The sequence below is a fragment of the Silurus aristotelis genome (assembly GCF_946808225.1).
Source record: "Silurus aristotelis genome assembly, chromosome: 19".
NCBI lineage: Eukaryota > Metazoa > Chordata > Actinopteri > Siluriformes > Siluridae > Silurus > Silurus aristotelis.
Window position 1 is genome coordinate 10,608,750 of NC_139592.1, and position 12,705 is coordinate 10,621,454.

The 12,705-nt window shown below is 36.3% G+C and overlaps 1 protein-coding gene across 2 annotated transcripts; it reads left to right on the forward strand.

The window, feature by feature from the left end:
- The first annotated feature begins 635 nt into the window (after positions 1-635).
- Positions 636-8,843, forward strand: LOC310741770 (phosphatidylinositol 4,5-bisphosphate 3-kinase catalytic subunit gamma isoform). Of its 2 annotated transcripts, none has more exons than XM_083570005.1 (11): positions 636-770; positions 2,500-4,445; positions 5,423-5,488; positions 5,671-5,896; positions 5,972-6,066; positions 6,213-6,359; positions 6,490-6,580; positions 7,017-7,147; positions 7,339-7,450; positions 7,569-7,726; positions 8,338-8,843. In XM_083570005.1, the coding sequence occupies exons 2-11, from the start codon at positions 2,502-2,504 to the stop codon at positions 8,590-8,592; spliced, it is 3,225 nt and encodes a 1,074-aa protein (XP_083426131.1). In that variant the 5' UTR covers positions 636-770; positions 2,500-2,501; the 3' UTR covers positions 8,593-8,843. The 2 variants fall into 2 exon arrangements, with proteins under 2 accessions (XP_083426131.1, XP_083426132.1); XM_083570006.1 differs by having other exon boundaries at positions 720-770; positions 2,497-4,445.
- The last annotated feature ends 3,862 nt before the right edge of the window (positions 8,844-12,705 follow it).

The window sequence follows — 12,705 nt, forward strand, 5'->3', positions numbered from 1 at the left end:
CTTACATATAATGCAAAAAAACAAACAAAAAAAAACCTCTTTAACTAAAAAAGCTAGCGTTTACGGGCCACATTTTGCCCATGGGGACCATTGATTTTTTTACCCACCATGCAAAAAAAGAGGGAAAAAAAGGTAAAATGTTAATTTAGAAAAATAAGAACCAGCTTCATGCCTCTCATTAGAGGTCACTGAATAGCAGTATTAGGAACTGAAATCTATTATACAAATTGGATTTTTTTTTCTTATTGTACTATAAGTTTTACTGAACTAGAACTTGAAAAATAAAACTGCATTAGTTAAGCAGAATAGGAACTAATGTTTTCTATGTATTTAAATGTAAAATCTTTCAGGCAACTTTCATTTTAATATAATGTTCAATCATGTTTGTTTTTTTTGGCCGTTTATAGAAACAAGTTTGGGCACTTCTGCTTGGGGAAGCTATATTATCATTACACATCCTCCTTTCTGTGACACAGTAGTCAGTAAGCGGAACTCCTTATCAACTTCAAAACAGGCCGAAATACACTGTATTTTACACAGCACAACCTTAAAAGTCTTCATTAAATCCAGGTTTACCAGAAACACAAACAAAGCTGCAAATCAATATGAGGAAGGAGATTATGAGAGATTATACTTCCTGGCAGGTGTAAGGAATGAGGAACTAAAAACCCACAATGCAAACACCTATTAAACTAACCTCTTACTGTGGGGTGAAAATTATTTCCACACATACTCGCCAAGACTGACAAGTCAGACTGACTAAATCTCAGGTAAGAAATATTACTTGCCTTAATAGATTTTAAATAGTAAGGTAATTGTAACATACTGTGTAGCTGTAAATTATAAATCAGATGAACCATATTACTTGTTTAAACAACACAAATATTAAATTCAAATAACATATCTGACATCTGACAGAATTCTTCAAATGCACTGATATAAAACAGATGTGTTTCCCTGAGATGATACTTCAAAATGTTTTGTCTCATGATTGATGGATAGATAACAGGGAAAGTTTACGTTTATACATAAACCTAGTACACAGCGGAAAGCAATGTTAAAGAACTGGATTTAGGAACCACTTTATCTAAGTACTTCAGAAGCTATTTCTTGTATATACCTTGGTCACTTCAATGCAAAAACATTTCAGGATAATAGTATTTGTATAGATAAAACCAGAATAAAATCTATAACAAAAGCTCTAAGATCCAATTAAGCCAGATGTTATACCAGATGCAGAGTGTACGTCAGTTATTATTCATGTTTTGCATGGGCTTGTACAGCACAATCTGATATTAAATTGTATTACTTTTCGGAGATACAGTTCGAACAGTATCTTATACTCATCCAATCGATTCATTTTCCAAACATTGATTTAAGGTTTTTACAAACTCTATGAGTTTATACATATTTTTAATGCACCATCACATGACATCCCATCTTTCACAGCAATCTCTGCCTCACATTTTTCATTCCTTGCTTCCTGTTGTGTTACGTATGTTTTTGCTGTTCTTTGTTTCTAGTTATTTTGTGTTTTGTTTACAGCATTAGTGTTCTGCGGTTGCACATTAAAAGTACACCTTTGCTGCTTAATGTGGCAGGATGAAGGGTACTGTTATACTGCAGGTGGGACTTGTGCTAATGCATGCGCTAATCAGTGTGACAAGAAATGGGTGTTTTGGTAATTTGTGGCTTGTGACACTCATGTAGAATGACAGATAGGAAATGTAGTAATATAAATCCTGACAGTCCACGCTTTTGCCTGTATTAGAAGAAGAAAAAAACCCAACAATATAAGAAATGCAAGTGACCACCTATCCTGAAAAACCAAGACAGTCAATTAACCCGAAGAAAACCATTTCACAGTGAAGCCTGGCGATGGCAGTATCATGCTATTGAGCTGCTTCTCATTAGCTGGGACTGGGGAGTGTAGTCAATATAGAGGAAATAATAAGTGGCTATAAATGCCTATATCTATTGAGGTTCAAATCTTGCAGACCTCTTTAAGACTGGTGTAGATGAAAAAATGGCACTTTCCAGCGATAAAAAGGACCCAAAGCACAAATTTACGTTAACAAAGTAAGACAAGTATTTTGGAATAGCCCAATCAAAAGTCTAATCTAAAAATAAATTAAAAGGAAGAATGGAATAGAAGCAAGAAGCTACATTTGGTAGCTTCTTGCTTCTAGCTTCTACATTTGGTAGACTCTTAAAGACTGAGTGCTCTATTGCAAGGGTATGTTACGGTATTAGTTTGCAGTGTGCACATTTATGCAACCAGGTTATTGGGAGTAAATTGCTTTTTCCTTTTCCCCCTAAAAGACTGTGTTTTCCTCTGTATTTTTTTTTGTTATTTATTGATTGCTATGTCATATTAAAGGGAGACAAGATAAAAACAAGATTAACTTTAGTTTGAATCTTAACATCAACTGCTATTTTAATATGCTACTATATGGCTGTACGTATACTATAAAATTTATCATGATATTATTTTAGCAGGTATGGCGATGAAATCAGAGAAACGTCAGAAAAAAATATCAACATTAAAAGTAACTTCTGAACAACTGCAATGCACTGAGCACTGCCTGTTGTTTATGTGTGAGTTACCCACCAAAGAGGGATCTCTGGTTGCAAAGGAACAAGAAGCTGTAGAAGTGAAACTCCCAGCCCAGTGCACCGTTGAGCAACTTCGTCTGATGCTTTGTATGCGTGTACAGGAGACAAAAAAGTTCCAAGATCCATTTGGGCTCCTTGATCCTGAAAAGTATAGTCTATTGTACACAAAGGAGGGAGATCAGTTTGAAATTTATAATGACTGTCAGGTACTGAAAACGCTGGATGCACCCTGGTTTCAAAACAATGAGGGATACCAGACAGTCCAGATTAAAGTATTGCCAAAACATGAAAACCCAGAGGAGAGGGCAGAATACCAACAGGTTCTGAAGGAGCTGATTGGCTATGATTTGGACTCTGCAGCAGGTAATCGTTCAAGTGAGCTGAGCTTCACCCGCAGAAAATTTGCCACACCACGCATAGAAGAAATGAAACGCCGAGATCCTGTGGCTTATGCTACAGAGCCCTGGACAACTTCTGCACAAGTTCCAAAAGACCAAAATGGTGAACTCAAACACAAGTTGTCAGTAATTCTGCATCACAATAATAGGAGTGTGCATGTTAAAGTTAATTTGTTTAATTCTCCCAGTGACCTCCTTATGGTTCTTTGGGAATCCATGTCTTTAACAGACCAGTGCTTTTTTAAATGGTCAACTAATTATGTTCTCAAAGTCTGTGGCAGAGAGGAGTTCATATGTGGAGATTTCCAACTTTCAGACTTTCTCTGGGTACGTCACTGCCTGAAAAATATGAAGGAGCTTCACCTTAATCTGGTTGCCATAGCATCACTTCCAGGTGATGAAGTAAGAAAGGAATTCTGGCCACAGGTTGATAGTCTTACAGGCCTTTCTGCTTCCCAGGAAGAAATCTCATTTGAGGGAAAAGAAATTGAAGAAATTGTAATGATATCTCTTTGGGATTGTGAGCGGAAATTGAGGGTGAAGCTCCTTGGGTTTGATATTCCTGAGTTGCCAAGTTTAATTCCTCAGTTTATTTATATAGAGGCTTCAATTATTTATGGCAGTAAGGTGATATCATCGGTACGTTCTTCAGCAAAGGAACTTGCAGAAGAGGTCTTGTGGAACACTTGGCTAGAGTTTGATATGCCTCTGAAAGATATCCCTCGTGGTGCTAAACTGGGATTTACAATTAATGACAGCATGGAAGCATCCCCCACTAAAGAATCCAAGTCCCCCACCAAAACAAACAAAGTTCCAGATTTTCAGAAAGGAAAAGGGAAAGTATTATATTTTGTAAACCTTCAGTTAATTGATCACAGATCTTTCCTTAGCCAAGGGTCCCACACATTGCATATGTGGCCCTTCCCAAATAATGTAGAAGAAGCATTCACCTATGAGGGAGATAAACTCTCTACTGCCACCAACCCGAATCTGACAAAATCCATGGCAATTACATTTTTGCTGGATCGCTACAGCTTCTCTGTTGTGCTACCCCACAGCAAGGTGCCCACCAACATCACACTTCCTCCCAATCCCAGCTCACCACTTCATGTGCCTGGATCCAACCAACCTTCAGCTTTACAAACAAACAGTTTAGATACCCATTACCTGAAAAGGCTCAGGGAAGTGAGCGTTTGTTATGCTTCAAATCTTCCTCAGTTTCTCCGCACAGTAGACTGGTTGAATCCCAATGCTGTCCAGGATGTTCACTGGCTACTGAGTCACTGGGAGCCTAATGACTTGGAACTGCCAGTTGCTTTGGAGCTGCTCAATGTTGATTACACAGATGAGAAGGTTCGAAAGTTGGCTGTCCAAAGATTAGAGATGATGTCTAATGAGGAGGTGCTGAGATATCTACTACAGCTAGTACAGGTAAGAAATATTATAGAGTCTAAAATCTCACCTGATGAGCTCATTTTAAATAAATAAGAATCCATTAAAAAACTTTACAATCTTTAAAAGGAATTCACTGGATACACAAAATTAAATACCATCAGAGAAGCAAGATTTTTAACTGCTGTTTATTTCAGAGGATGCAGCATCCATGGTTTCCAAAAATACTTTACAATTTCGATTAGTCTAACCACAGAACAGTTTTCCAGTTTGAACTTTGACTCAGAGAAGATGGCAGCATTTCTGAAACACATTCACATATAGCTTCTTCTTTGCATGATAGAGCGTTTGCATTGCATTTGAGGATGGTATGGTGAACTGTGTTCTCAGACAATGATTTTTGCATTCACCATATGCAGTCAGTTCGATTAGAGAATGAAGCCTTTTTTTCATGAGATTACAGGCATCCAATATTGATTTTAGCTTGAACAAAGATTACCTGAGAATACCCAGTCATGTTGCTGACCTGTTAATCTAATTCATTGGGTAATGTTCCCTGGTTTTTGAGATTTTCATTTTACAAAGCATCAAAACATTTTTGGAATAGGGGTTGTATTATACTATATCTTTAATTATTTTATTATAAAACGAAATGGGATGTGTAAAAAACATATATGAATCTTATGGTTAGGTGTCATTTATTTTAACATTAATTAATTATTAAAACATTTATTGTTTTAATCACTGTTTTTTAAGCACTACAGTTAAAAAAATACCCATGAAAACCCAATCCATGAAACAATACAGCAAGATTAATAGTAGAAATAAACAAGACTACACTTGTTTTGAAGGCAATAAAAATATTATATAAAGTAAAAATCCCATACCACAATACAACAAATATACTTTTAGGCGGACTGAATCTATGTCATTTGAAAGTGTTACTTGTTAAAGTACTATACGTGAGTACTTTATTTATTTACAATTCAGTGTCATGCCACATTTTTTTTTCACAGACCCTCAAGGTAGAACCCTACCATGACAGTTATCTGGCAAGATTCTTAATCCAGAGGGCACTCAGGGTAAGTCAGCTGCTTTGGTTTACTGTGTTTATCTCCAAAAATTATCTAATAGCATTCCAAATATTAATGTGAAGCTTAAACACACTAGCCATTTTAATCTGGAATAAGGATAATACTTATATTAGGTAGTACGTCCCTTTGTTCTCAGAGCCTTTAAAAACGTGGAAATATTTCTAACACAGAGCAGACGAGTAGGACACTTTTTCTTCTGGTACTTGCGGAGTGAAGTGGCAGGTTGCCCGTTTTTCCGCCAGCGTATGGCAGTCATTTTGGAAGCATACCTCCTGGGCTGTGGTGAGGCTATGCAGACCAGTTTACTGCATCAAGTTCAAGTTGTTCAAATCCTACATGAAGTGGCTATTAGGATGAAAACACTGTATCCTGAAAAAAGCACTCTTTCACCATTAGGTAATAAGCACATACTTATTTTCAAATTTCAATAAAAATGTATGCAATCCTTACGGCTGTCTGTCTGTTTGTCAGCGGCTCAGCAACTTCAGGAAATACTGCAGGAGTATAGTTTTCCTTCTGAATTCCAGGTGCCTTTCGATCCAAGGGTCAGGGCAGGTGCAATCCTTGTGAGTTTTTTACAGTTTTTTTATTTTTAATTGTGAATTATTTAGAGGACTGTTTTTTTATTTTTATTTTTTTAAACTTAATTTTTTTAAATATATATGTGTTGAGCCTGTTAACATTGTAAGTGACACACAACACATAATTTCAGCTAAAGGAATGTAAAGTGATGACTTCCAAAAAGAAGCCCCTCTGGCTTGAGTTCTCCCATGTGGAGTCAGAGGCGCCAGCTGATTCTCCAGTGGGTATAATCTTTAAGCATGGCGATGACCTAAGACAGGACATGCTCATCATTCAGGTAGGTTTGCCTACACAGACCTGTTTAAATTTAAAACCCATGTGTCTTCTAATCTCATTAATGCTTATTGTATTATATCCATGTCTCAAAAAATATAAATTCATTAATTCAATTGTTGTCATTCTTATAGACACTAAATGTGATGGACTCAATTTGGCAGGAGAATGGCCTGGATCTCAACTTGATGCCTTATGGCTGTATCTCAACAGGACATCAGATAGGTATATAAAAACTAGGCGTGTAATTCCATCCTGCTATCTGTGTCTGTACCTGTTTAGAGCTTTAGAGCTCTGAATAGTCACATCCATATCTGTATTCAAATTTGAAGACAAAGTAGGCATGATCTAAACCTGAAATGTATATAAGTGTTTACTTGTACCCGCTTGAAACAAAAAACCTTCCGCTCAAGCAACAAGCATCTTTCTTGGGTCGCACAGAATCCCAGTTTCGCTGTAAACCTTTGGTCTTACCCAGATGCACCTCCTACACATATCTGTAGTATTACCAATTAAAACACATTATTTGTTCATTTAAAATAATGTATAAATATTCAGTTGTATCCCCAATAAGAACAAACCATTATATAAATAAAAAAAATCAAGTAATGAAAATCAACTGATGTAAAACTTAGTGTTGTCTTTCTTCATCATCATGTAGGTATGATTGAGATTGTGAGAGATGCCGTGACCATTGCTACTATTCAGAGAAATCAAGGTGGGACAACAGGAGCATTTAAAAATAATGCCCTCTTTGAGTGGATCAAGCAAGTTCGTCCCTTACAGGAAATGGTATAGCAATAGTGCATTTTTGTCACCCATACCCACACTGTTGGACTTTAAATTATCTATAGTTTTTCTTCAACCGGAGCATTTTCAATTGAATTGTGATAAAACCAATGAAAACCAATAAAAACCACAAATGCTAATTCAAAAATGTTTTTTTTTTTCCTCCATGCTATGTTTCACTATTTTTGATCCAGCAATATCAAGCAATGGAGAAGTTTGCCACTTCATGTGCTGGCTACTGTGTGGCTACGTATGTGTTAGGCATTGGTGACCGACACAATGACAATATAATGATAACAACACAGGGTAAGTGCTAGTAGAAACAATAACTCATTGTTGCCTCATGCTCATCAACACTCATTAACACTCATGCACTTCAAAAGGAGTTTATTTACGTTTCATGGTGTTGTGTTGTCTTTTGAAGGGAATTTGTTCCACATTGATTTTGGGCATATTCTGGGCAACACCAAGAGCTTCTTGGGTTTGAACAGAGAAAGAGTCCCCTTTGTCCTCACTCCTGACTTTTTGTATGTTATGGGTAGAGTAAATAAACAGTCAAGCCTCTACTTCCAGAGATTTAAGGTTTGTGCAAATTTTTTTAAATAATCCTAAGGGAATTGTTTGTGAAATAAACCTAACAAGAATTAGATTTGGACAACATTTGACAAATCGAATGTATTCCTTTTTCAGCAAAAGGCTACGAGGGCTTCTTGACGGACACAGTACATCAAAACTTTAATGTGGATGGGATTGACAATATCAGGTTTCACTTCTCTCAGTTAAAAACAGGAATTTGAGGCTGAAGTGGGTACAGGTTCACTAAAAAGTCTTTAGCTGTACAGTTTACATGATCCTGTATGCACTATAGCTTTGAATTCCTGTACTTCATTGACAGAAGTGGAACCAGAAGTGGTTTAAATGTACTGTGTCCATTTTGAGAAGATTTCCTGTTCACTGTAATAGTAGCGGTGGATATTTGTGTCCCAATAGCTTTTCTGTCAGTTTAAACCAATCTGGCTATTCAACATTGACCATTGTATTTTATTGACCAAGCAGTTAGTCAGAGCCAACATTTATTACTTTTACCAAGAACCACAGCTAAAGTAACTGAGATCATATTTTTACCATGACACTTCATGTGAACATTACATGAATTACTTGAACTTCATCTGCTTAATTTTCTTGTGAAACAGGACATTTGTGTACAGGCCTACTTATCGTTGCGCTCTCAGTCCAGCCTGCTAGTCACCCTCTTCTCCCTCATGCTGCTAACCGGAATACCTGAACTCAGCACAGCACAGGACATGCGCTACCTCCGCAATGCACTACAGCAAGACCAGAATGAGAAAGAGGCGCGACAGCACTTCCTGCAGCAGATTGATTTATGTGAAGACAAGGGCTGGACTGTCCAGACAAATTTTTGGTTCCACATGATAGCTAACAAGTAAACAGAAGAAGAAACTGATAAGCTTTTGATGTTTTGTGTTGATTTTTGCATAGGACATGTATTTGTGTAATCTGATTTCTGTTGTTCTATGTGGCTTAGAAGTGCTTATACAATTTATTTCAGATAGTTCACAATAATAATAAATCAGTGATACCAGCAGATCTAGGGTTAGGGTTATTGAATTCAAATTAATCTTGTTAGCCATAAAAAAAGAAAGTATACAGATTTGTTCGAGTAATAAATGAGAAAAAGATTTTTTCGGTATTCTTAAAATTTATTTTAAACTTATTTATTTATTTATCTTTAGTAACCAGTTTATATCAGTCAAGGTCACAGGAACCTAGCACTGGGCACAAGGTGGCCAGGTCCATCACTTTGCACTGTGTGCATACACACACCCATTTACACTATCTGCAACTACTACTGCAAATTATAGTAGTAGTATTAATAATCATCATCATCATCATTATCATCAACATTTTTTGGGGCTAAGCATGCAGAATGAGCAGCATATTAACAGACTCGTGACAATTCTTTGCCTAATCAGTTGCAGGAAAACAGAGCCGTAGCTTTAGACAAAGGAGATTGATGAGTAATTTGTACAGTAGTTTTACTCATGAGTATATTTTGGGTATATTTTGTCTGCTTTTGGCTGGGTGTTTAAAAGGCCGAACACTGATCAGCAGCCCTCAAATCCGAAGGCAGATGACACACAACATACCGAGGAGGAGAGAAGATGACTATACACCACCAAATATAGCATCAAACTTCTCGAACATGCACCCAACAGCAATCTATTTCATCCACTGCAAACTAGTGCAACCACACTCACTCACCTACATACAGTACATACTATACACATATACATCTACACCTACCTAATACCTAAAAAATGTGATCAGCATCAATTAAAATTAAGATTGGACAAATGTTGGAGGTGCTAGAGAAGCAATAATTGCAGTTACTGTACATGTAACCATTTTTAGCATGTTGTTTTAACTCTTGTTTAGCAGATGGAATGTCCACAAAATTTGCTGCATAGCCTAAGGCCATGGTTTCTTCAACATCTGTAGGAGTAGAAAATACTGTTTTTATCCAAATACATATTGGTGAAAATTTAACTAAACTGCAAATTACATTATATAATGCATCAAACTTGCCTCATCCCGGGAAATTCGGTGATGCCAGGAACATGGTTTTGGAAACATCTTTCAAAATGTAGGCCTAACTTTGCCTGATGATGGCATTAGAATATTGAAGCATTTGGCCCAAATTTAGTCAAAATGTTTCTCAGTCCCACCCCAAACAGTGTGCGAAATTTCACAACTTCACAAACAAGTAGTTCAATGGGGTGCTAGAGACACTCTAACAAGAAGAATAAGCAGATGTAGATAATAAAAAAAAAGAAAGAAAAACAGGAAGGTGCTATGTACCTTCGGTTTTTGGCCCTTAATAATAATAATAATAATAATAATCTTAGTATTTTATTTTCAACTAATGTAGCCATTTTCTTATACTTTTTATCTTTCTATTTTTTTTTCTCACGTGCACGCGCACACACACACACGCACACACACACACACACACACACACACACACACACACACACACACACACACACACACACACACACACACACACACACACAGGGAGATAGGGACACGCAGGGACACACTCAGTCAGTGCTGATGTGGTAAGCCCATGGCCATACCACACAATTCTGTAGCCCTATATATATATAAAAACCAAAGCATAGGGCAGTCTTACCAAAACCAGCCACATGGCATCATTGTTGCTGCATGTACTGTAAATGTTAGATTTTAAGGGCTGGTGTATTACAAAAAGCAATGTCTAGTAGAATATTACACCAATTAGGAATATAATTTGCTAAATGATGATGTAGGCTTCTATTATGTCAAATTACAGTATGTGATGCAAAAAAGTTAACTTAGATATTATATGTCAAAGCTGTCAGTTAATAGGTCGAATTGTCTTTAACCCACTTGAACCACATTGTATGAAAGAAAATTGTATAATGTATTTATTATGAACTGAATCCGATTATAAATCAGATTTTTGTATTAGGCTATTGTTTCAGCAGTTGCTTTAAAGTAGGAGCCTGTCCTGGTGAGAGTTTGAAGGTAATTGGCGTTTACTAAAAAAGCACTCTGTTTGGGTATGTAATACTCTCCTTTACTGTATTCTCACATATTATTATAAACATTATTAATATCCATCAATACTATAAAATATCTGTGAATCTTTTATTAACACATTATTGTACTGACAATATCACCAAATATTAGTGAACATTCAGAACGTCGACTAATTGTGTCTGGTCATGTATGTGTGAATACATGCATGCTCGTTATTTATCTTTTCTTAAATAGATCTACTGGTCATGCTGGTTTATGCAGTTTCTCTCTTTTTAATTCAGATGGACAGTGGCTAAGCAGCTATGACATCAGCTTCAGCGTCTCTAAAGACCCCAGATTTTTGTTTATGTAAAAAGATGACATTTGTATTCAGCATATGAAATACTAGTTTCCATATGTATGCTTTGTCTGCTGCTGCTCCTTCACTAATAAGCAAGCACAGGGCAAAGAGCATACTTGCCCCAATGGACCTCTATTGTTACATGTCCTATTTTTAATCAATATGTGCAATAATAACTTAAAAGCCTATAAAAACCGAATGGGGCAGTGAGCACAATTGTGCAACAAATCGGTCAAATCAAGTCAGTGTTCACCACTTACAATAGTTTAAAAATTGATGGAGTTCTGAGTGAAGTAATTTGTTAAACAGCTTATATAAATGGTGAAACTCCACTAAAACTACACAGAATCATTTCAATCTTTTTTATGTATTCTAGAACCAAATAAAAACCATGAAATGTAAAACAGTTGCCCTTGTCAAGCATGACTTAATTCTTCTAGAGTTCAGAGTAGAATTGAATTTTCTAGCACCATTAGAAATCAGTTTTGCTGATTGTTGTCTGCAAAATGGACCAGTGTGGTTTTTGGCCACATTTTCACATTGGCCACATTTTTGCAGCCATGGATGGGCTTTTAATTCATTGGTGTTGAAAGACCTTTTAGTCTGGTGGGAGTACAGTGCTGGACAGTGTGTGTCATTGACTGGATGCCACCACATTCACACATATCTGTGATGTGTTGCCCGCAGAGGATTTGGTTTTCCATCAACACTGCCCTTGACTGGTGTTAAAGTGGTTTAGTAGCATTTATTGTTCATGGAGGACATCAAAACTAAACCTTCACATTTAAAATTCTTCTTCTGCTAGCTGGTGGTTTACTGCTGTTGCTGACCACCAGTCTTTTATACACTGTTCTGTTCAAATGTGTCAGTCATTGCGGTATTTGCAGAGGTGGCAAAAGTACACACATCGTTCACTTAGATAGAAGTACAGATACTCAAGTTTTAAAATACTTGGGTAAAAGTTGAAGTACTGACTAGACTTTTTTACTCAAGTTAAAGTAAATAAATTTGGGCTCTGACATTACTACTACCTGTTTTACTGTCACGCTGGTAACTGGATCTCATGTCATATTAATATTAGGGCTGTCAATCCATTAAAATATTGAATCACATTTAAAAGCATGATTGTGATGAGTTAACTCACGATTAAACTACGTAACTTAATCGCACGTTTCTATCTGTTTTAAATGTACCTTAAATTAATACTTTCCTTTTTTGTAATACTCTAATAAACATGGATATGGACAAATATTGATGCTTCACGCAATGTATGTGTTATTATTCGTGAAACCAAACTCAACACAGAGCAGGAAGACAAAATATTCTTGTAAACATTTTAAAGTAATTATGGTGTTTTTAAATTAAGTAAATTATCAGGACACCAAAGGGAACCATTGCTATGTTTTCACAAGGATGGTTAAAGAGGTGATACCGGAGAAACTGTTCCTCTTATAACTTTCTTACTGATTACATAATCAGAAAATATTTGTATTCAATGTGAATTGGATTATTTAAAAGTAGACCTTTCGAGCTTTATATAAATATATTTATTTTGTCTGTGAGGCAAATATTTACTGAGATTCAGATTTTATTTGTGTGTCTGTGAAGAGAGGAGACA